The sequence below is a fragment of the Tenebrio molitor genome, chromosome X (genome assembly GCF_963966145.1).
Source record: "Tenebrio molitor chromosome X, icTenMoli1.1, whole genome shotgun sequence".
Lineage (NCBI taxonomy): Eukaryota > Metazoa > Arthropoda > Insecta > Coleoptera > Tenebrionidae > Tenebrio > Tenebrio molitor.
The window spans coordinates 2,500,340-2,526,049 of record NC_091055.1 but is presented as its reverse complement, the minus strand read 5'-3'; the positions used below and the strand labels follow the sequence as shown (position 1 = coordinate 2,526,049).

General features: G+C 35.2%; 3 protein-coding genes and 1 long non-coding RNA gene across 5 annotated transcripts in view; all 4 read left to right on the top strand.

Moving 5' to 3' along the window:
- The window catches only part of LOC138140190 (metabotropic glutamate receptor 7-like), a 100,018-nt gene extending 87,150 nt beyond the window's left edge, over window positions 1–12,868 (top strand). The window contains exons 9-13 of one of the 2 annotated variants that reach the window (XM_069060996.1): window positions 4,990–5,113; window positions 5,172–5,676; window positions 7,507–7,811; window positions 7,870–8,001; window positions 12,424–12,868. In XM_069060996.1, the coding sequence (XP_068917097.1) occupies window positions 4,990–5,113; window positions 5,172–5,676; window positions 7,507–7,811; window positions 7,870–8,001; window positions 12,424–12,597 (1,240 nt within the window). In that variant the 3' untranslated portion in view covers window positions 12,598–12,868. The remainder of the gene's footprint in view (window positions 1–4,989; window positions 5,114–5,171; window positions 5,677–7,506; window positions 7,812–7,869; window positions 8,002–12,423) is intronic. The other variant, XM_069060997.1, reaches the window with a different exon arrangement.
- Window positions 12,869–14,069: 1,201 nt separating this feature from the next.
- LOC138140181 (uncharacterized) lies at window positions 14,070–14,967 on the top strand. Its single transcript, XM_069060984.1, has 3 exons — window positions 14,070–14,195; window positions 14,246–14,616; window positions 14,665–14,967. The coding sequence occupies exons 1-3, from the start codon at window positions 14,159–14,161 to the stop codon at window positions 14,818–14,820; spliced, it is 564 nt and encodes a 187-aa protein (XP_068917085.1). The 5' UTR covers window positions 14,070–14,158; the 3' UTR covers window positions 14,821–14,967.
- Window positions 14,968–15,494: 527 nt separating this feature from the next.
- LOC138140247 (uncharacterized) lies at window positions 15,495–16,295 on the top strand. Its single transcript, XR_011162459.1, has 3 exons — window positions 15,495–15,686; window positions 15,737–16,038; window positions 16,095–16,295. It is a non-coding gene; the product is annotated as an uncharacterized lncRNA (long non-coding RNA).
- Window positions 16,296–16,370: 75 nt separating this feature from the next.
- LOC138140246 (uncharacterized) lies at window positions 16,371–25,020 on the top strand. Its single transcript, XM_069061105.1, has 6 exons — window positions 16,371–16,524; window positions 19,384–19,446; window positions 19,506–19,602; window positions 23,851–24,044; window positions 24,095–24,504; window positions 24,553–25,020. The coding sequence occupies exons 2-6, from the start codon at window positions 19,398–19,400 to the stop codon at window positions 24,784–24,786; spliced, it is 984 nt and encodes a 327-aa protein (XP_068917206.1). The 5' UTR covers window positions 16,371–16,524; window positions 19,384–19,397; the 3' UTR covers window positions 24,787–25,020.
- The last annotated feature ends 690 nt before the right edge of the window (window positions 25,021–25,710 follow it).

Below are 25,710 nucleotides of genomic sequence, written 5' to 3'. Positions count from 1 at the left end.
ATCTCTTCGCATTTTAGTCCTTCGTGATTGTTATCTTTCAAGCAAAGTTTAGAAATTAAGCTTTTGTAAAATTGTCAAGTGTTGTAGAAAATTGTGTTGAAGTTGCGTCTTGGGACAATAAAATAGTGTACCCGCTGGATGAAACAATAACAAGCAACGAAGTGATTCCCCTCGGATTAACCACCACAGTCGCTAATTTTTATTTGCCAACCAAGCGAATTTACAACCAGAAAATATGAGTATTCATCCAACTGCGTAACTAAAATAAAGGTATGAAAATCTCACCGAAAATTTAATATTCAATTAGTCCCTCTCGTTAAAAAGTTTGAATCATTGGCAAAAGAATCTGCTTCGTATCTTACCTAATTGTACACAAAAACCTTGATCTGGTTTTCTCAAATAAGATAAATCAAAGGGACAAGATATCGAGAGCGGAATCAAATAACATCACCAAAGAGCGACAATTTCCTTCTCATTAGCGTTGTTCCAGCTGGATAAAAATGAGAATCAAAAGGCCGATTTTATTTTCTTTGGAATTGGTATTTTGTAATTAAACACCGAAGTCAACCTCAAGCCGATGCAGACAATACAATAATCTAGGATGACAACTCGAGACAAAGACAAACTGTTAAATTCCTTTTGATTAATTGTCATGAATAGTTGATTTTCACGAATGCAATGATAAATTGTCAGGAGCTCCGCACCAACCAGCTAAGTGCCGCAGAATTAAGAATTATGACAAAGGTATCCAAACTGAGACGTCACTTCGTGGGGGTGGATCAAACGTGCCCCGCGCCGTTTCGAGATTAGCAGAAAATCGATTTTACGACAATTTTCCAGAAGACCAGAGCACACGACATGTTCCGACTCGAACGAAAATAATCAATGTTTACCAAGAAGTTGTTCGTATTATTGGGAAAACTTGATCCGTAAACATCTCATTATGACTCCACCGTTTCGGTTGCAATTATTTTGGACTGTATTAAAAAAAATTCTACTAAAATATCGTTCTGGAAAATGCTGAAAAAGTGGATAACTTCGATTCGTTTTTAACGATGGCATTATCGGGTATTAGCAAGACTGATCAATGCATCAGGAGCAATTAGCAGCAGTCGCTCTAAAAATTAGTCGAATATTAATTAAACCGTGTTCAGATGAATTATCTTCGATTGACTGGGAAAATGATTATTTCTGTTGCGATCTGGGAACCGGCGTAGATTTTAACACCAGGTCTGGAGAGTCCTGCCAAAGTGGGACCAACTAAAAATGGATAATTGCTCGCTTGGAGCGGATAAAAATGTTCAAATACTCTCTTCGAAATTGAAGAAAGTTTCCCTCGATTACATAGAAAGGAATATTGCAAGGGAGACGTCTCGCGTTCTTTACGATGTTAGATGCTTACAATCTTGAGAGTAGTCCTCCACAGCGGCGAGATACTTACAAACGACCACCTTAAAAAATTTTATACATCTGCAAAACATATAAATTATATTTAACAGAACAGTTCCACGCTCTCGTACCAGATATAGATGATAAACTGTCTCGAAAAGGTGAAGCATGAAAAATGTTGTCAAAACAACACTAGGGCATAACTCACGTTTGAAGTGTTAAGTCCCGACAAGTGATAATTTTTTATTAGTTGTTTACTGACGAAGTACCAAATGCGTGTTGTTTCCACGCCGGAAAATTACCCCGCGTAACTTACCATTGCAGAATACAATATGAGGGGTTGCTCATGAACTTTAATCATCAACACTACAAACACGCGCTTCCAACTAATTTTACGGCATCGCAGATTTTAATAACAACACTACTGTCTCATTAATATCGCAACAATCTGCGGACATTTTACACCGTCCAGATTTTCAACCTTGGATATTGTTAACGCGATCAAAGAACTTAAACGGGTTGAGGAAGCTGAAAATGTAATGTATTCAAACGAAATTACGCGAAGGGTGCATAATTTAAAATCAAAATAGCCCCACGATATTTATTAAATTCGCCCAAAAAATATAATTATTCCGTCATTGTTTTAAACAAACACAAACACACGCCTTGCATAATTTCGATCGGCGTGTTATTTTTCGAAATGGAACTGTGGGGGCGGGGGCGTAGCTACAGTGGCCCCGACGTGTATGTTAACCTCAAATTCTCATTGATAACAGGCCCGTAATGAAGCTTTGTTTTCTAAAGTGTGGCCGCTGAACAGATATAGTAATAAAAAAGGGGTGTGGCTTTAGGTGTGCAAAACGATGTACGCCAAAGCCGGTTTCACAATGGGGCAGGTTCTTTGTCATTTGCCATTCTTAAAAGAATCTTCTCCAAACATGAACACGTGGAAACATTTTAGAGAGCTACGATTTTATAGTGTTTGGCGCTTTTTTTTCTTCAGTATTTGAAAGCATTAGGTAACCCTGTTTTTAAAGCCTTACAGCATGAAAATAATGACTTACAAAAATGTAGTATTTTACTAAGTAGTTTTTTTAATAGACTCATAGAAATAAGAAATCAAAATCCATTCTATGGTTTGCTAAAAGCGTCCAGAGAGCTAGCAAAAAAGTGGAGGTAGCAACTTTTTTCAAAAATAAAAGACGGAAGATAACGAAGCGTTTTTTGATGAGTTATCAGAAGATGAGAGTATTTCAAAGTCAATGTGTAATGTTGCTGTTTAGATATATTAATTTCTCAAACTAAACAAAGATTTCAGAACCTCTATGATCTCACTAAAATGTTCGAAGTCTTACAACCGGATAAACCCTTATTCTTTTCAAACGACATAATCAAAAAAGAAGCCGGAAAACTGACTAGTACATATCGGGCGTTCAAATGAAATCCTGGGCTGGGGAGGCGTTGGAAACCGTCAATTGTTGTGCTTTTTTAAAGCGTAGATTAATTGGAGCATGTTGACAGCTAACCTAAAATTTAGAGCCAAAAAAGAGCTTTTTTTTTCTTTCTTTGCAATGTTATACATTAAAAATAGAGTAACTTGACGATTCCTATTCTCGAAGCAAATATCTAAGGGCACCCTTTGCTGAAAACAAACATGTTCAATTATGTCCCGATTAAACATAATCAAATGTCATTCGTGTCAAATGGCGGGAAATTCAAACATTACACTGTTCTAAACGGTTTCATTTTTCCAACGCCTACTCAGCCCAGGATTTCATTTGAACGCGCGAACAATAAAGACAGGTCAGTTGATCTCTATGAACAATTAATTGCTTTGAAAACCTGTTTAATAATACATTATATCATTAAGAGTACAAGTGTCTCTTTTTGTGCTAAGCCCAGAGATTGAAGACCGAAACGCAGTTGAGGTCGACAACTGGGCGAAACACAAAAAGAGCTTCTACTCTGAATGATGTACAGGATGTTATTGAAAGCTGTACAGATATTTTAACCACGAGCTACTGGCTTCATGTAGAACTCGGAATAAATATTTAAAAAATTCTATGTCAAAAAATAAAATGACATTTATTTTTTGAGCTACAATTTTTTTAAATTGCTTTTAGTTTTCTACGTTGTCCTCGTAGGTAAAATTTCGACACATTTTAAAAATACACCCTGTATATCATGTTTTATGAAACGTACACTTGAAGATAAAATCTAAAATGCAGAAAATTCATTCCATTTAGGAACTCAGAATTATTGCTAATAAAATTCAATTGCCTTTCCTCCAGTTTTCCGAAGGTAATAACAGCATGCTTTCTATTTTTGACCCTTCCGGTTACAACTGCAACAGCTGAAAGAAGCTTTTCTAAGCTCAAACTGATTAAAAATTATCTTAAAACTTCTATGGGACTATCAGACTTATCAATACTGTCCATAGAAACAGAACATTTTGAGAAACTAAAATCATGTTCAGCTATGGATCTTTTAATAAAAAGTTTGCAGAAAAAAAGTAAGTGTTTATTTGCAAATGAAATCGTGGACTGGGAAGGCGTTGGAAACCGTCAATTGCTGTGCTTTTTTAAAGCGTAGATTAATTGGAGATTGGAGCATGCTGACAGCTAACCTAAAATTTAGAGCCAAACAAATCTTTCTTTGCAGTGTTTTACATTAAAAATAGAATAACTTAACGATTCCTATTCTCGAAGTAACTATCTAAAGGCATCCTGTGCTGAAAACAAACATATTCATTTATGTCCCGATTAAACATAAATGTCATTTGTGTCAAACGGCGGGAAATTCAAACTTTACACTGTTCTAAACGATTTAATTTTTCCAACGCCTACCCAGCCAAGGATTTCATTTGAACGCGCGATAGTATTTGACTAACTTTTATCCTAGGATTCCTAGGATCATTGTTTTCAAGTTTTATATTACATGCCATGGAATTGCATTGCACTTACTTTCTTATAGTTTTAAATATACTTATTTTGTTAATGCGAGTGTTTTTCTTTATTTGGTAATAAAACATTACTCTCTTACTTTCCGCCGTAGTCGGGTAAAAAGACCCCCCCCCCCAATTTAGGACTACCTACGCCACTGTGTGGAGGTGTACTTTGCGAGGAAAAAATCCATCATCCGACGCTTTATTTTTCACAATGGGGGTGTATTGTTCTTTTGCGACTTCGTTTTGGTTCGCGTTATTTCTGTTTTAGTTGACCTAGACTCGTTCCATTTTAGTTCCAGAAGTGAACGGCCTTTATCGCGCCTTTTCGATTTTCGCGTGGTGCATCACAATGGTTTTGCGTTGGTTGTTATTTTATAAATCCGTTGAATTCGAGCCGTTGAACGTTTACTTATCTAAAAGGCGTCGTTGGCGTTATTAGCGGAGGCCGTGCTGGAGATTTTAATAATGGGGTTGTAACGCAGCAACACGAGGAACACAGGAAAAAGCAGATTTAAAATTCCAATTTTGATTTCGATGAATTTTAATGACACCAGAGTAAAATCTCGTAACGGGTTTATATTTTTATCGGCATGTACACATTTTCTTCAGACACAGCAAGGACTCGATCGAGGGTGGAGTTAAATTTATAATAGACATTTCTTGTCGCGTTTCAGACTGGATCTGAACTTAAGCCGGATACAGTGGAGGGAGAGCGATGAAATACCCAAGTCAATTTGCAGCGAAACATGTCCATCAGGCCACATAAGGAACTATCAAGCAAGTTTGGTGTCGGCTGGATTTCCGGGCCATTTTGACGTTTAATTGTCGATTGCAGGATCAGTGCTGCTGGGTGTGCGTTTCCTGCAGGGAGGACGCTTACGTCTTCAACGACAGTTGCAAATCGTGCCTGCCAGGATACGCCCCCAACAAGGACAAGACCGAGTGCGACAAGCTGCAGGCTCTGGTGATCGAGTGGTTGAGTCCTTGGGCGCTGGTCCCGCTCGTTTTCTCCTCGTTCGGCATCCTCTGCACAATTTTCACCACCTGCGTCTTCATCCGCTACAACCGCACGCCAGTTATCATGGCTTCCGGCCGCGAACTCTGCTACGTCCTCCTGAGCGGCGTCCTCTGCTGCTACTCCATGTCCTTCGTCATCCTCGCCAAGCCTTCCGTGGAGACCTGTGCCGTCATGCGGATAGGTCTGGGGCTGTGTCTGAGCGTCTGCTACAGCGCCATTTTCACCAAGACCAATCGCATCTCGAGAATATTTAATCGCGGGGTGAAAAGCATCAAAAGGCCCGTTTATACTTCGCCCATCTCGCAAGTCGCCATCGCTCTCGGTGAGTAAATAAAACTTTTTTCCCTCAAAGACGAACATCATCAATTCTCGTGATTTATAAAGCTCGTCCTTCAAAACTGCATTTTTATCACATAAAATCACCCCCCTTTCATCGCTTTCATCAACCGACGCCTCTAATTGTTCTTCCTGCGTCGCGACGCCCTAATGGCCAACACCTCACAAAAACAACAAAAAAATACTTCAATTTATACTCAACTTAAGTTCATTTTACAACTAATTTACCAACTTATTATTAATGACGAAAATTACTCAAATTATTCATTTTTCACGCCACCCTCCGAAACACTAATTCATAAACGCATCGACGAAAGACTTCTGACGCTTCTGACAGTTCCAACAATTTTCCAAGCTCAATCAAATTTTTCAAACGTTCACATTTAACCATTTCAATTGTTACCCCAACCGCGAAACATTCTTCATAAAATCGCATTCACTTCTCTTCTCGTTCTGGATCAAATCTTGAACTTCACCGGAAGCGTTTTCGAATGCAGTAAATTGTACAGTGCGTTAACAAATTAATTGTCGTAATACAACGATTAATTTGCCGCAGAATAAAAGTCACGTTAAGTGCACAATTGAATTTTAAATTGTGTTTAGTGCAGTTTGCAATTGGAGTTTTATGATGCACTTTTCGCGGTGTATTTATTGACCGTTTCCAATCTCGTCGAGTGGTTTTTACATCCGAACGCAAATTTCCAAATTTCGATAATGAAATAAACGACATACAGCGACCTAACAAGAAAATTATTTCGAACTATACAGGGTGTTATTGAAATGCGTGACCAAATTTTAACCACGAGCTACTGGCTTCATGTAGAACTCGGAAAAAATATTTAATATAAATATAAAATGACATTTATTTTTTGAGCTACAATTTTTTTTCATTGCTTTTAGTCTTCTACGTTGTCCCACAACCTTGTAGGTAAAATTTCGGCACATTTTAAAAATACACCCTGTATATCATATTTTATAAAATGTCATTTTATTTTTTATTTTTTGACATAGAATTTTTTAAATATTTTTTCCGAGTTCTACATGAAGCCAGTAGCTCGTGGTTAAAATTTGGTCACGCATTTCAATAACACCCTGGATATATTTTGAAATAATTGTCCTATTAGGTGCCACTTTCAAAGACCCCGAAATGTTTTAACATTTTTCTCATGTTTACGGTAATCTCTTGTACACCATAGTGCGCCATTTTTGGGACACCTGTAAGTCACGAACAATGATTGAACTGCTATACTGGAAGCATCGGTTAACGTGCGCCTCGAATCGCGTAAATCATCTTTCGGATGCAAATTTGGTAGTTCGTGGGGGATTTATGGGATAAAAATAGTGAAACAAGGCGACAGAAGTAAACACACTAATCACCGAAATTATAAAGTGGGAGGAGTTGGCAACGAAGGACGAGGCGCACATTCAACTTGTCACAAAGACAAGACATTCGCTTCGTTGGAAATTTGTTTGCGGATAAAAAACCGAGTCGTGGTCTTCCGTTAAGTACGTTTTGTTGGAGTGCAATCCGCGCTCTCCAAACATAATGAAAGTAAGCGTTACGTAAAGTAGTAATGATAAAATGTCGCCGGTGGGGTCGTTCGCGGTTAAAATATGCAGGAAAAACTTCCATCTTTGTGTTTATTTGCAATTTGGCCACATATTTCATTTGCATTTATGAGGGTGCGTCCCTACTGGCACAAATATAATATTGAAATATTACTAGCCCGGCGCATCCACCATTTTTGTTAGTGTTCATTTTCATTTTGGCCCACATCCGTCGGATGTTTTTTAAGATTAAAGCGTTTTTTAACAGGAATCGTATCGATACAACTGATTGGAGCGATAGCTTGGCTCGTGATCGAACGACCGGATATTCGGGAAATATACCCGTACCCGCTAACAGCCGTCTTGACCTGCAGAGTATCAACTTTCTCTCTCATCATGTCTCTGGTTTACAATATGATACTCATTATCCTCTGCACCTGGTACGCTTTCAAGACCAGAAAAATACCAGAAAACTTTAATGAAGCCAAATATATTGGATTTACGATGTACTCCACTTGCATTGTCTGGCTGGCATTTCTTCCAATTTACTTCGGCACAAATAACGACTACAAGGTATTGCGTCGCAAGTGAGTCGTAACCGACGAATAACCACTCCTCAAATTCGTTCCAGATCCAGATAGTCAGCATGTGCATGTGTTTGAACATCAGCGCAACTGTTGCTTTGGGTTGCTTATTTACACCGAAAGTTTATCTCGTCTTGTTCCAACCCTACAAGAATGTACGCCAAGGCAACGGAAACCAGGTGAGAGAACACTAAATATTCCGGCTTCCGACGACCAATTTGCCAAGTCTGCATCACACGGCTTTCGAGCCCACGCCCCCCACAACGAATATCTCAAATTAAATTATAACGTGATATTGTTCAGCATTTTTACATAAAAAATCCGACGTGCTTTCGGTTATCGAGGCGTTCCATCAAAAACTGACAAGTTTTAATGACTCATATCTTCAAACTACACCAATCGACGGTTGATAATTGCAACAAATTTAGTTGCGCCCCTGGGAATAAATTTTTGAAACGTTCAAACGTAGTTTAAATGAAACATCGTTTTTGCTCGACCTAGTAATTGATGCATTTTAGCTTCCCAACGATATTTACTGTAGTTTTAAATTATTAAGTACACTTTAGCATCGAATCACATCACCCTTTTGCACCAACAAAGGAATGTCTATTTAACTAACGCTGACCCATCTATGTTGTACGAGAGCTCTCAACAGCTTGTCAACAGCCAAGTGTGGTTAATAGTCGATAGAACAACCCCTGATGTTGAAATTGTTGATAAAATTAATGATTTTGGGACACTTAGAATGAAAATTCTGAGCAAAATTCTACTACTAAATTTGTGTGAGGAAGATCAAAATAAAAATGTTCAAATGACATGAAGAATAATAAAGAAACATCGAGCTATTGCTAACGATTGTAAAATTTCAACAGTCAGTTATATTTTAAATTGTTAATTTTTAATTAATTGTCAGTGGTAAATATAAGTAATAATAATCTGGCAATTTGATACATACTAGAGGTCGCCCAGCGGTCGAAATTCGACCATTATTCATTATTTTTTTAAATTTGAAAGTTATTGAGGTTTTTTTTTATCAAAGAGTATACCTCTATAATCATTGCCTATAATTTTCTTGAATTTTGTACTATTACGTCAGCTGCGAGCCTGTAGAAATACGTCATTATGCATTAATTTTCAAGCTTTTTGAAAAATACGAACGATAGGAAAAATGAGGTATACCTTGGTTAAGCCATATTTAAAAAACTATAACGCGTTTTTTGACATTTCTTTGTTTTTTTTTTGTATTGCTGTGCTGGCCAGGTTTCGCTAAGGCTGCACAGTTAATTTGCCTATCTTTTTCAAATTATATAAAATTTAAATAAAAAATTAATACAAAAAATGAAAAATGAAATAAAAAACACGTGCTTCGTATTTTTTTATATGTATTTTTTATTGACACAAAAAAAAAACCGGGCGGTTAAAAAAATAAATGTTGTCCATTTAACTTGAAGTTTGAAAATGAATTTAATGATTCAAAACTTCTGTGTAGACGATGTTTTTTGTAAAAACTCTTTCATCGTTTGCTAAATGCCCTTGACCGTTACATTCGGAGATATAAAATCTCAAACCATTGAATCAAAAAAATCAAAATTCTCTTATTGCATGCGGTTCCAGTTAAAACTTCGCAATCAATAGCATTACGATGCATAAACTTGATGCGCATTCTTGTTCCATTGACTAATTCTTCTTTTGTATTTAACTTTCAGCAATTGCCAATGATGCAATTAACTTTCAATACTAACTTTTGTGGTGGCAAACCACTAATAGTCAAAGAATTTTGTATTTCACTCCCGAAGATTTTTTTTAATAAATAATCTAAATAAACTCCCTCTTAGAGTGAATTTCACTCCGGGGGTTAAGCATAGACGATAGTAGCGTTTTTTAACTTTTTTTTTGTATTTTTAGTATGAAAGTGTATTCTTGTGATACATTGTTCTTTTTACAATAAAAATCTCTATCAGAATTACTAAAAAAAAAGTATGTGTTCGCATGTGAAAAAAAAATATGTTGACAGTTTAACCTTGGGGCTTTACGTGAATTGAATTTAGTAGGCCATTTTGTACCCTATTCACAACCATTTAATTTGGTGTATAGATAATTAGATCCTCCGATAAATAAGAAAGCTATGGACTCGTCTTTTTTTTTGGGAACACCTGTATATTATACATAAATTTTTATCTTTCTGTACTCCTTCTCCATATAATCTTTAACTATGCCAAATTTCACACTCCGCCGTGCGCCCAATTTGCTTAAAAAGGGGTACAAAATTTTTCCTTCACGTGATTTCGTCCATAATTGATAGCGAATGCTAATAATAGATCAATTGTTTAGATCTTTCAATCAAATATTGAAAAAAACTCATAATGGGACATTGTATCAACAACAAATGAAAAAATGTTTACAATTTTGTTTCATGAAAAGTTTTTATCAAGAACAAAGAAAAATGTTTGCTTTTTCCTCCTTTATTGAGTACCCAAATTACCTCTTTAAAAACATCGAAGCCAAATAATTGACTGTTTTGTCTAGATCTCCATTAAATTAAAAAGTACCAAATTATATACTTACTTAAAATAAGACTTATTTTATTTATTTTATGTAGCAGTACATAAAGTCCCCAACTGGCGACTGCACTAATGCCATTTAAAATATGTGTAGGAAAAAGTGGGGCAGGTTGGTCCATGGGGCCCACTGTTACGAAGAAAGTGAAGAAACATTTGCGTTAAGAAAAACTATCTTAATACATCACCTGTTACGCATGCATACCTACATAGAGAGGAAATACTTTAAGAACAACATATTGAATCACCAAAATCTGTCACTGATGTTATGTCCAGTGGCGTATCATTTGCGTTCATATTTGAATTATTATGATAAATTCAGCCTTGGAGAAGAAGAAAAAAACTGATTTTAATGTAATAGAAAACAACCCAGAAATCACGAAACAATGAAATGAATACTGCTAATGGAAACCACAAAAGAGCACTAAAGTACGCCACTGAGGCAGGATGGTCGATCAACGCTTCAAACCAAAGAGGTTAAAATAAGACGCCCATTGCTGGTAATGCATTGAAAGTGATGCCAATCGTTCCTTCTTCAGCAACGTCCTTGAACGGCCCATCGGGTATCGCATCGCATTGGCGCCAGTGGCGTTCCTTTAACACCAGCAACAAGGTGTTAATGTTAAGCGTTCGACTTATAGTTTTTTCTGAATTATAAATTTACTTCTTTTATTTTTGTTAAATTTGTTCATGTACTTTATGTTACAAATTACAATAAATGCATCTGTGCGCCCACTCTTTTACAGTGGACGATACGCCACTGGTAACATCCCCACCAACCACCCTTGTTTAGCAACCTTTTATGGCTCTGCACGATTTAGCGGGTGGCATCACTTTTTCAAACTGACCTTCCCTCCTCTCATTTTAACCTCCTTGCTTCAAACCTTCCTACCCCCAAAGTTTGAAAATGATCTTGACTAACCACATCTATAATCGTGTCAAAAATAAATTACTCCCTAGGATTCGAACTTTTAGGGAAATAACGTTTTTCATGTTGTGTGTGTTTAACTAGAATTTTCAAAAGTAATTTTAAATGCTTAAGGTTGGTTATTATCAATTGAGAGATTCTTTGCGCAAGTCCAAGTAAATATGCCGCCGTAAACCAAAACTATTTGTGCAACGAAAAAACATCAGTTAGCGAGAAATTATCCAATTGCAAATTAGTTGGTATTAACTTTATTAGCATGCTGCGCTAGGCGCTACTAATATCTCTACATAACCTCAATTTTTATATTGACATTTTTCACCCTAAGTCAAGACTGTACAATGTTGCCAGCTCTATTTTGGGTGTAAATTGCGATGTTGGTGGTTCTTTGATAAAAAAAAGCAGATTATACCTGGAATGACATGGAATTGCCATCAAACGTGCGAATAAATTGATTTTGTAAAAATAGTACCTACCTGATGTGTCGGGTGTTTATTTATCCTCAAAATTGTCGTTGAAAAGTCTATTGTGAACGCACCACTCGTCAGTCTCCATAGTAAAAACACAAGCGACCAAAAAGTGAGGTTAGATTTAAACAGCTGATCCGTGATCTGTAATCCGTGGTGCGTTCACCATCGATTTTTCAGCGCCAGCTTTGAGAATAAATTTAAACGAACACCCGGAATTTATGACAAATATATATTTCCGTATTTGCAATGACGAATGAGGAATTAAATTTTCAAAAATAAAGTACCTATACCTTGAAATTATAGCGACTTGCCCCACTCTTCACGTACAGGCCTAATCCGCATGATTTGAATCTTATCTTACCAGACCCCGGTCTTGGGTGGCGATATCATCGTATTTTTTTTTTAATCTAATTTGTCGAAGCCACCCCATCCGGTTCGGTAGCTCGTTGACATTGGCCACGTGACGTTAAGGTCTAATGAAGAAGTTCACTAGGGGGGCGTAATTTTTGATGTCGGTGGCAAACGCGTCGATAAGACCAAAACGGGTGGTAAATTTTTGACAACCCACCGGTCGCATTACGGCCATCAGTATCTCGTTTGTAGCGATTTTTCGTGTGACAAAGCCGTAAGGGATGGTGTGAATTGCAGGGTGGTAATCAGGAGCGGCCGGCTTACAGCATGCGTTTCGCCGGTCCACGATCCCAAACAATACAATCGATGACTAGCAATTCGAGATCATCGCCAAGATTGGGCCAGAAGCACGCCAACGGAGATCCGAACGCTCTACCGAGTCCCAGCATCGAAGAGAGCTCTTTGAGTTAAACGCTCGTCTTCCTATCCCAAATTGTCGATGTCAATGTCAAATTCAAAGTCAAAAGCATCAAACCAAAGTTGGTATTTACAACATACATGTCCTGAAATTCGTGTTAAATTTTCGATTTTCTTGTTGATATTGATGTCTAAATATAAATAAGTTAATTGATGTTGAGCCCTTTACACGTATTGCAGAATTATTGCAGTAAAAACTAATTTTGCATCTCTGTACCTTCAACTTCCAAATATATTCAATCTTCATGAATCTTGATGTAAAAATTAGCAGTATTGAAATAGATAGATCAGTATTAAATATTGTGATTCATTGTATATTATGCTTGTTCGTTCTTTTATCGTCAATTTTATACTATTTGCTCACGTTTCATTTCATCTGTGCCTAATATGTGTGGTGTAACCTACGTATAAGCTACTACCTAATTTTATTTGTAAATATAAGTCAGGAGCTGGTTGGGTAAATCGTTAGTCAGTAAGTGTGTAAAAAATATGTAAATAACTCATCTGATTTCTTTATTCAAAATGAGACACGAAGGTGCTATAACGAGACGCAATTTTTATTATTAATATTGCCATATTTTCCTTTGTAAATACTAAATTTACAATTCTATTTTAAGTAACGTGCCAAAGATAAAGGAACGAATTTATTATTGTAAATAGGCAAGGGTCCGTTGAATTCTACTACGTCGTCAACGTTCTTAAATCAAATTTGATTTGATCGTCGTTAGGATAGTTCTATTTTTCTATATGCTGTATATTCGTTTCATTACTAAGATCTCCATGTTCCTTAATGTAAATCCCTACATTTAAGAACCTCGTACAAAAATTGTTTTTAAGTGTTATTAATTATTATTTATTAAGTAGAATAGATGAATCATATCGAAATACTTAGAATAGAGACGTGTGTTTAAGCTGAAAATATTGTGATACTAAAAAAAATAGTCTATTTGTGTAAAATTAGAAATGCAGTTGTTGTAAGTTAGGTACATTTATCTCTAGTTGTTAAAATTTGATGGAACTGATTAAATGGGTAGTAACCAAAGTTTTGTGTTATTTTTTGACGGCTCACGTGACACCGGTTCTCCCAAATATTACTGGGAACGATTTGCAGGAAACAAGCTTGCAGCAAATTGTGCTTAGAAGTAGGCCTAAGAGATGGTGCTGCTTTCGAAACTGTAAGCCTCTCCGCTAATTTGATTCTTATCAAACTATCTAATGGTCATTCGAGACAGATGGAGCCAACTTTTAACTCGATGAGATGGAATGCCACAATTAATCGCAGCGAAGGAAAAAACATGAAACGTAACGCCGGCCGATTTCAAATCGATTCAGCCGATTGAGCGAAATTATGTAAAAATATTTGTAATTTTCAACAGTGGAAGCAAAGTCGAAAATGTTCAGGATCGACGTGACCTAACGCGGAAAAAATGCATTTCGAAGGTTGATTAATCATTTTTCCACCTCCTTTACGAATGACGTAAATGCAATACGACCTGGCAATACCTGCATGCCTTCAGTCCATCTATCTTGCTCCAATTAACTCGTCTTCACCACCATGGCCGTCTTCCGATTTATCCTGGTCACAGTTCTTTGTGAGTATATTCGTTCTTCATAAATATACGATCTGCAATTATTTCCTCAGCTTTGATAATATTTGGTGGATCCACCGCTTCTGTCACGGAGAAGACACCAAATACAACCGATCCGGAGGGTGTGACCTACTTGATGGATCCGGACAAAGAAATGGAGAACCGCACCATCACCAAGAATTTCACCACCACTTTGGTCGTCACTCTCATGAGGACCTCTCTGCTCTACATCTATCTGGTGATGGCGATTTACTACGTCATCCTGATGGAAGCTGAGGACCTTCTTTCCCGGTTCATGGCGGTTGTTGGGAAATTTACGGTGGTTATAACGGTCGGGACTTACGTGATCTCCGAATATTTCTTGCCGACTGCAGAAATCTATCTGGTCATAACCCGGCTTGCAATTATTCTTTTTGTCTTATCGGTAGTAGAGGACGAATTGGTTTTGGTCCAGTAGTAAATGTTTCTCTAGTCTTTGCAGATCGTTCATTTGGGAATCTGCATGTGGCAGACTTACATCTCCTGGTCGGACATCGTGGACACCTTGAACAAATACTGGAAGAAGATTCGCAACCTTTTCCAAAAGAAACCTCTACTTACCCCTGTCCAAGATACAACAACAGTTTGATGTGAATTTATTTCAAAATTTCGTTTTTAATTTAGATTAGTTTATATCATATGTTTAACAAAAAATCTTATTAATATCATATAAACATGTTTAACAATATTAATATGTAATTATGCATAACTAGAATTTAATAAAAGTTTAATGTAATGTTTTGGTTTCAATTTTATTTTGCCAGAACATTTACGTATTATTTTATTATTATGCAAAAGAACCCAACAGAAAAAGTTCCAATTACAATTTTTTCCAATTTTAATCGATTCAAGCAAGCACGTAGAGACTTTACATAAAAATGATTCTCCAAAATCAATAAATAAATTAAAAACACAAATGTTATTAATTTTTGCTAAATCCGTCCGTTAAGGTTTGATTAATCAATAAATTTTTTGTAATTTTGAATTTATTTTTCCAAAAATTTTCGTTTTAATTACCCCCAAACTACCAAATTAAACTTTACCCCAGTATTATCGATATTTCTTATTTAACCTCGCAAAATTTGATAATTTTTGATTGCTTCAAACCGTTCAAAAATTTCGCGAAACACAAATAAGAAATTATTTCATCTGTCATTTTCCTTTAAATTTGCCGCAACAAATTGACTTCCACTTGATCGAATCGAGATCGTAAAATAAATCAGTGTGCTGTGTTTTTTAATTGTCTAATTCTGACCAATCAGCGAGCGCCATTTATGAAAGTTTGTGCGATCTTGCCGCTAAAAGAGGTTAGCGTCCTTTTAAGTTGGAAGATTAATTCGCTCCCGTTCATCAAACGAAAGTTTTTGGTAAGACTAGTTTTGCCACTTTTATTTAGTTCAAATAAAGTCCGTTGAAGAAATTCTATGAAGTTCAACATGATGAAACACGCGATCGGTAACGCAAATGGCATATTTTGTAACCCTATTGTAAGACGATTTTTCTAGTAATTTTTATGTCTTACACCGCCATGGGTCTAGTCCTTGAAGCTGTGGACCTAGGCAAGATTCAAACCAGCGAGAAATCTGTCATCATGGCGATGTATTTAGATTTTGTGTTTTTGTTCATTATATTGGTGCTAACTCACAAGACCAAAAATTATCTCACTTCTATGGTGCTCATTTTGACTGGAAATTCGTTCCTTCTGGCTCTTGTGGGCACCATGATGGCTCAAGGTTTCCAGATTACCAATCCCACCACCTTCCTTTTGTTTGTGTTCACTGTTTTGTTCCTATACATTGGATTTGAAGTGAGTTATCATTTTGTAATCGGCCTTGATAAAAATGTGTGCTTTTTTTTTCATAGAATATCTACAAGGATTATCTCGACAATATTATCAATGAAGAGTTTTCCCCCGTACACAATAGATTCAATTATTATGATTAAGAAACGCGGTTAACATAATATTAGATAATTAGTTGTGATTTTTTTTCTGTGTTGCATGTTTGATGTTTGTTGTTCATGTTGTATCAGTTATTGAATTAATAAAAATGAGTTCAGAGTTTGCATCTTTCAAATAATTTATTCCTCACAAGAAAGACGTTACATTAAAGTTAACATAACCACAACGTAGCGTTCCGCAAACTTGAACTGTCAACTGGCGCTGTACTTTAACGTCCCAATTGCTTGAACATTCCGAAATACGAAGACGATGTAATTAAATATGCAGTGTTTTGCTGTGTTATTCAAGTATCTAGATGTTACAGGAATTTCATCAAAATTTAATTAAAATGAGGTGAGTAATTAAGATAAACATAACCTCTCTAGGTAGTCGTTAGGTTTTCTATACAGTAACAACACACAGCGATGTATGAATCTGACCAGACAGAGCAATTGCCGGCACCCCTCCAAGCCTCTAATTGTGTTCTTAGCACCCCCTCGTTTTTTTTTTTTAATTTGAGGGCTAGGTGATATTTAATTGCTTTTTTCATCCAAACGTTACCAATTTTAAAAGAAGCTTTGCGCATGCGCAGGGATCCGTGCACCCCAGGTTGACAACCACTGATTTAGAAGAATTTCATTTTGCTTAGAAGGAACCTTACCTTACTGTACCCCCTAAACCACAGGCCAGATTCCCCCAAAGAATTACATGCTGAGATGCATATTTAAGGGTTGAAGTAACCCTTGAAAATCGAAAGTGTTTTCGCTTACTAAAAGTAAACCAAAAGAGAAAACGAAAAAGTCCCATTGACAAGAAATTTCGTTTTTCGCAGTCTGCGGAACTGTGTGAGTGTAAAATGAATAAATACGCTTTCATTATATCATATCTCTTCCAAAAAACATCTTGTTTGCTACTTGCGGCATCTTGTTCAAAACAAACCACTGAAATGAAAAAAAAAAACATGATAAAATGTAGAATTTGATAAGAGCAAAATGTTTGTCCTTGGAACTTTTTCGCTATCTCTTTTAGTTTTCAAGATAAATGTAACACAACACAAACAAACAGGGGGTTGATTTTAATCCTTTAAAATCCATCTCGGCAGTTAATTTTGTATGAGGGCGCATGTTTTGGTATAGGCTTCAAAATGTAAACAACTCGAGCTATGTAGGTTCCCGGTGAATAGTAAAGTACCTTTGTTCAACCATGGATATTTTATCGTTTATTAATTTACTACATATTTATATCTATACAAATTTTGCACAGGATACAGAATCCCCTCCACAAACGCTGTCACGGACAATATTGTCAATATTAGCAATATCAACAGTAGCAATTTTTTCCTTGACTCATATCAAGGAAGCATTTTATGAGACACAACTATGTAATATTTTTTCCAATTTTACTATGGGCTTCAAAATGTAAACAACTCCACCTATGTAGGTTCCCAGTGAATAGTAAAGTACCTTTGTTCAACGAAAAACCCCAATGTCGAAGGACCAGGATCCCAAAAGAAAGATTTTGGATATTTTGTCGTTTATTAACTTGCTACATATTTATATCTATACAAATTTTACACAGGATACAGAATCCCCTCCACAAACGCTGTCACTGACAATATTGTCACTATTAGCAATATCAACAGTAGCAATTTTTTCCTTGACTCATATCAATCTAAGAAATTCCTTTTTGAGAGGACTTCCCTTCAACGTGGAAACGCTGCAAGCATTCGGGGCACTTTTCCAGATTCCGCATTATTATTGGAAATTTTTACATTGTAAATTAAAAATGTTATGTAATTATGTTTTTTTTTATGAGGCACAACTATATTATAATTCAGAATAAGTGGCATCGCGGTAGGCGTTGGAAATTCAAATTTACGATGGCAGCAAGACCCTTGCTAATAATACCCTAGTTTCGATGCTGTTGGTAACCTTCGCTTTTAATTTGGCCTTGATATTATCATTGGAATCGTTTTGTGTTTATTTTCTTGTTATAAGTATTTGGAATTTCCTTGTTTCATTTATGAAAAGTGTATTATTTGTCTGGGGGTTATCTCTGCTGTGGGTGAAAACCATGTCAAAATTATGTAACGCATAACCTCAGAATAAAGTAATGACGGTTTCACATGTTTACTAAATTTTTTGACATAACATAAAGCTCACTTTAGAGAATCAACGCCTACCGCGATGAAACTTATTCTGAATTATACTATATGTAATATTTTTTCCAATTTTACTTTTAATATACGTCATTATAAATGTTTGTAACAACTAGTGGGCGTAGCGGCGCACCTAAAGCATAGCGCACAGCCACCTATGATGGTACAATCATTTATGTTTTGCTTATCTTAATTATTAATGTAATATCTAATAATCTGGATATGTTTAAAAGATTATAAATTTTTTGAACGTTTTTACAACAGATCATTAAGCTTAAATGAAATTCAGAATTAACACGCAGTAATCTCCTTAGTTATTTAAATTATGTTGTATTTAAACTACTGTCTTGAAAGAAAAATATTATCACCAGATCTATGTACATGTTTTTCAATAATGTAATATGTAGTTACCTCATAGTCATAAATTATAAATCATCGCTTCTTGTATCTTAACGGTGATTCTCTATCTACATATTCTGAGTATACATATTTCTTGTCATCACCGTTGTTATAAGTTCTTAGAATAAATTAATTATTGGATACTGAAGAATATGTATTTTTGTATTTTTAGATATTCTACGGAAAGAACTTTTGTAACAATTGTTATGTTATATGAGGATATCTGTGTCCAACGTAACTATCATCTTATTCTCACACGTATTAATAGTGATAAAGCAATGGAACGTTTAAATGACAAAGAAATTCTTGTATACTTAATTTGTTTATAAAATGACTAGTAGGGCATTATTACGGCAGTACTATGAATTGCATTTTATAATGTCTTTAACATTAAAAAAATTGTTGCAACTCCCTTCCAGAATGATCAAGAGAATTTGAAACGTAGGTAAATCAGTTTTTTGATTGAAAGCAACGCTTACACACTTTTCAAAAATTTTAAACGTTTTGTTTTTCACCCATGAATCATTTTCATACCTTCTTCACTTGTAATAACCATAGGTATATGTTTCATTTTCTTCCACCAAGCAGCGCTGTCTCTGAGAAATTTCCACCTCCACATCCATTATATTTTCCTCAAGCTCAGTAAGGTTTTCTAGTTTCAGTTGCAAAAATGTTGTCGCCAATTGAATTCAAATTTAAGTACCAGCAGAAAAAAACTGGTAAGTTAAGATCTGTGCTTTGAATTAATTTGATTTGTTTGTTTTTTTTAATTCACCAGCAAAGGAAGAAAAGCTCTACCTTTGCACTGATAGATTTTTTATCGTTATTCACTGGCTAACTGTTCTTCTTATCACCTCCGCCTCCTTCTTTACAGGGTAAGTTTTTTTTTTGGTTTATTCTAACAGTTAAATCGATTTCGTTGCAATCATTTTTCGTATTTAGTATTTTTTAATATCAAACAAAATGTTGGCATTTTATAATGTGACACACAAGGCGTGTCTCCTGTTCTAACTGCAAAAAAAACAACTTTATAAAATCGAAAATTCTACTAGGCCCAAATACAAATTCATTTAATCAACCAATCGAAACTTTTATTTTTTTTAATTACGAAAAATATTGTTTTTTAAATACATATGCACTAAATAAACATTTTCGTACTGAATTTGAAATACATATATGATTTTACTTACGTGAATAATAATAATGCAATAAATTAGTCCATCCTATTTGTTTCCCTATTTTTGAAATTTTGTCATGGATAATAATTGATTAAAAAAAAATTTAGGGTGTCGAATATATTTTTTAAAATCACGCTTTAATTAGTTTGATATTTTCTAAAAATAAACAGTTACATTTAACAGGTTCCATAATAAATATATCTGCAAATTATTTTTGTAGAAAAGCAGAGACAGCTAAATTTCTTTTTAATTTTTGTGATTTAAACTTTGACTAAAATAATTAGGTTTTGTCTTTTAATTTCTTTTTTTACTTCGGTGTCACAATGAGCATTTTCTGACACCGAAAACAGTTTCACAAAGATCAATTTTATAGCATCGTTTGTAGTGATTATTGAATGTGGGGTTGGTATGTATGATGTCATGTTTTGGATCAAAATAAACTATTAAGGGGGTAGATTATTATTGTAACAACGTTTGGGGACAATTTGAAATTTAATTTTCAATGAAATGACATTGTTTCGTCAATACCAACCCAATTCCATTAAAGTAAAAGTCACTAGATAATTATTTTATATTTAAAAAAATTCAATTAATGAAGCCGAAGTAGAAGAAATAGCATGTTACATTCGTTGCACAAGACATGTTGTCGAACTCGTTCCTTTAGAGCACTTCTCGCTACGCTCGTCGTGCTCTAAACCCTCTCGTTTGACGATAAACTGTCTTGTGCAACTCGTATAACAATATATCGTCGGCTTTCTTTAGAAACCGTGTAAGTCCCATTTTGATTATTAATTTATTTAAATAATTATTAATTATTTAAATAAGTTTCACAATACAATAGCAGAGTGTTTTGATAAATACTATACAAAACTTTAATACACATTTTTTGCACTTTACCCCAAAAAGCTAACATAAAAAATAAGAATTTGAAACAAGTTTTCCAGAAAAATTTTCCTAATTAGACATACACGGTTTCTAAAGAAAGCCGACGATATGTACAGAGTGACTCAAGTTTTACCGCCCGCACGATTAACCCTATTAAAAAATTAGTAAAAATTACGAAACTTTAGGGTTATATTCCCTTCATGTAAGGGTTCAAACGTGTGTAATCAATTTTCCCGTATCACTTCATTCAGAGCCATAAAATTGAAAAAATTGATTTTGACCAAAAAAAAATTTTTTTCCGTGCATGCTCATAATTCACAATTAATTCAAAGAACATATTTATGAAATTAGCATCAAAAGAAAAGGATTAGTTTTTGAATTATTCCAATTTTAACATTAGCAGCGAAAAATGATCAAGATTTACTACTGCAGTGTCATAAATAAATACCTCTTTGTTGGGCAACATCTGTTGAGAACTTTTCTAATAATTCTTTAGTCCCTTAAGGGTACCATAAATAACCCATGTCAACCTCTATTGTTGAACTGACCGCCCAATTTAATAATAAATCATAGCTAAATTTTGTACTTTAATATCTAATTCCATTTATTTCAAAAACCGGTGATGCTTTCATGATTTTAATGACATCAAATTTTTCCTAAATATTTGAAAGGACTCTCAGTGAAAAATTATGTAAATTAATGCAGCAGTTATTGAATTAAAACGAAATATTTACTCGTTTCATTAAAAAAATTTAAATTTTACAGAATGTTCTACAGCGTCACACAATCATTTCTGAATTTTTTGAGAATTTTAAATCGATTAGAAGTGTGTGTTTTCGCTCGGGCGGTAAAACTTGAATCACCCTATACTATTTTTATTCTTCTAAGTTCCATAAAAATTATGCACGATAAATTATTATACATATTAGATTATTGAAACTTTAAAGGTTTAGGTAAAGTTCATTGGAAAAATTGACAAAAAAAAATTGTGACTTTTAGAATTGCATCAAGATATATAGGGTGTTATAGTAGAAGTAGTTATAATAGAACTCTTTAAAATAAACATTTTTTGCATATTGATCTTTTTTCAATTGAATATTTTTTTTTACATTTTTGTCACCCCTTATTTGACATTTCGCTCGTGCGATAACACCAATTGAAACGAAAGAGTGAGTGAAAGTTTTTTTGTGCGGTAAAAACTTTTTTCGAAAACCGATGGCTGTTCTAATACTATCAGTTTTTACTGTTTTTCGTTCGAATATTTTAATTGAGTTATTTTTTTGTGCTACGTTATCAATGGACGTGTAAACACATGAGGGGGTATGAATTTTTGGGTTCAAATTATATTAAATTTTAACTATGTGGAAGAAATTCCGAAAAAATGATAAAGAAAAAAAATGTTTATTTTGATAAGTCCTACTGGTGGTTAAATTTATTACGTGGACTTCCATAACACCCGGTATAATATGTAGTCTGACATAACTCGTTCACATTGAAAATAATTTTATTTAAAAATTTCCTAAAAATGAAACATTTAATAGTATATTAAATGACAAGTTTCATAAGACCAGTCTTGAAGCACGAATTCAACATTTCAATATTTTAAAGAATAAGTGCTTCAAGGTCTTATGAAACGAGTTTTTTTATACAATTTTTTGTAATTTGCCCTTTTTAAGCCGTTTATAAACAAAAGTGTTTCTTTCCTCGATTTAGGGATTTTTGTAGCGGTTGGTAATGTCTTAATTTTAAAAGTGAAAATTTGATCAAGTCTTGAAAGTCGCCTTTTGTTTTATCCAAATTCTGTCACAAAACACGAATATGGAAGATAATCTTTCATATACGCCCGCTGAAATATGTGAAATTGCCAAAAATACGGTCGCGAATTTGTTGCCTGATAAATCCTGATAAATAATTGTTTGCACATTTTGTAATTTAAACTGACACGCATTACGGATCAAGCTTTGCCAACCTAAAAATTTTCGTAAAATGTTCCGTGAAATAATGGCTATAAGGACATCCCAGATGATGACGTCGCGTTCGTTAATATGTCTATTAGAGAATCAAAATGGAGGCAAATTACAAAAAACAAATTAGATATTTTTGTGCATTATTAGTCCTCCATTACAAAGAGTCGTGCAAATAAATGCATAGGTACTATTGTGATTTGTATTTGGAAATACTTTTGTAGAATTTCTTCTTTATGAATGATTAAAAACGGTAAATCAAGTAGCTAGATAAAAGAATGTTATTAAATGTTTCTAATTTTTCCTTACACATTTTACTGCAACGAAATCACCTTTTTAGTTTTACGATTTCATTCCGAAAAATGCAAAACAATGAATTGTAAAATTCCTTTGATGAGCAATTATAGAAAAATTGGATACTTTGATTATCACTTCAACATGAATACGGTCTTGAAGATAAGCCCAAGCAAAAATGTAATTAGTCATTCACGTTGAAGAATTGATATACGATTCTAAAAACATTTGCTTTGACGTTCCGCCGAGCATTTTAAAACAGAATTTTTTGTAAGCGTAAACTTTGAGATTTGTAAAATTTAAACGTGCATCTTATTTCAACACCCTAAATTGCCTATTATCATGACTAATGTGTCACTAAATTTGGGAAATTGCTTTCGACTGAAGAAAGTTTCTGGAAATTGTTTATCATAAGGACGAATGAAGGTAGGAATTTATACTATCGCATGAAACATTATATTCAGACAAATTGCCGACTACATAGGTAAAGCTAGAGCTGTAAGTGATAAATATTGTGATAAATTTATAGCACATTTAAAACAGGGCAGGTGAGTTTTTAAATTTTTTATATTATTATAATTTTTCAAATCTGCGTTCCCGTTGTAAAGAAGTTTCTTACTTCGATTAGTTAATTTTTGAGTGAGAATGATTGCTTTTTGCGTCTTCTACATCGGTTAGTTTCCGTCGCTAAAACGAATCGCAGCTTTTCTGTGCCCGATTCCAACGCTTAATTTTATCTGAATGAAATCTTTCGAATTGTGTGGAATAATTGGATTTATTTATCGTTCGATCATGTATAAAGAGTTTCCCAAACCGACGTGGATGCCTGGAACATGACTCAGTACTGCGAGGAAGAGAGATTCAACCAAATCGTATCTCCTATCAGCAGAAAATGGGCAGTCGTGACGATCGTCATCGTAACATTGACAATAGTATGCTTGATGTCCATCAAAATGGTGATATTCGGGGCCATGTCGAAGGACTTGCTCGAAATAAGTAAATAAAAAGGAATTTCAAAAACACACGTCTTATCGAGACCGTTTCAGTGAATTTTTTCCTGGGCCTGTTGCTGAGCTGGGACGTAACATACGTTTTACAAAGTGTGATTAGCTACCCGGTCCCCTCATTCTACAAAAACGACGAGCTCAAGTGGCTTTACTGTTGCGGAGGTTGCCCTAAACAGAAACTGACGAAGCAGTTGGTGCAACTAGACATGGAGTCTCGCGGCTCCTTCCCGTCCTTCTTAATCTGCGCTTCTTCGTACACCACCGTTTTCTTGTTCCTGCTATCATCCTACTTAGACGAGGGCCGACGTTTCGCCGCCAAACTGCTCGCACTGTTGGTGCCCGGACTGGTATGCGTCGTTTACGGTTGGCTTTTGTGGCAAAACAACGAAAACCACCTCCAAGATGTGATCGGCGGAGGCATCATCGGAGCGCTGCTCGCCGCTTACATTGTAAGTTGACTCTGCCACAGAATCGACCGTTTTAATCGCGTCTTTCAGGTTCAAGATGTTTTTCGCAAGGACAACAAGCTCAACAAATTCACTGACGATTTCATTTCCGTGCTGATGGCAAGAGAAATGGAACTGGCGCATCTTAACTCCACCAACAATTCCAACCGCGAGGCAAGACACGGAACCAACGAATATACCATCAATCTCTACTCCCGCGACGACACCTCCATCCAGGCAATGACTATTCTGGAAGATCGCCCCCCACCCTACTCCAGCATCTAATCTTACTGTACTCTAAGCATGTACGTTATTATTACTTATATTAATTCAATATTTTCTCTTTTCAATATGTTACTTAGGGGATTTTACATACATTATAATATTGCACTCTTAGGCTAGTTTTAAGCACAGTCGGTCTGTTTTTTTGGACGACTCGCTCATCATTCTTTGTGATAACAATTAGTTTCGAGTTGTATTGTCTTGATATAAAATATAAATAAAGTTGTTTAAGGGGAACTGGAGTTTTAATTAGGAGGCAACAGGTTATACAATAGAGTATTGTTGTTTGCAGAAGTTACTTCGACTTTCTTGAAAAGTGGAGTGGCGGATCAATTTGGCAAAAAGTGGCCGTTTTTATTTGAGAAAGTGTATAGTTCTCTATTTTACGAGAAACAGTAGAATCTTATCTGCGAAACCAGAGAACTTCAACAATTGAAGTTTGTATTTCCTTAATAGTGAGTGACAGGTCCTCAGCTTCCAACAATTGGGTTTGGAACAATGCTTGAGAGAAATATTTCATAATCACCCCCAGCGAGAATCCCTTCTTCTCATACGCGATAATTACTTTTTGTCTTTGTCGAGATTCGGCGTATTTATCTCAAACAAATTGTGTCGTTAATTTTGCGAGATCGATTAGCACCGGATTCGATCGAGAATCCGGATTGAGGGATTTTAGGGCGGATGCATTAGACATAAGTCAGTGTCAAATAATTAGAACGAGCCATAATATTTAAATATATGACTAGTCGCGCTGCAGAAATCATTTCCCGGTTAGGTACATCCTCTGAGGGCGACGGGAAAGGAAGTGGCAATGGCAGGATACATGTCACATGACCGGATACCTGTAAATGACTAGGGGCGCATGCATTATTTGCAACAATTCCAGTATGCTTTGAAAATTTTACTACAAACTTTCTGCCGAAAATA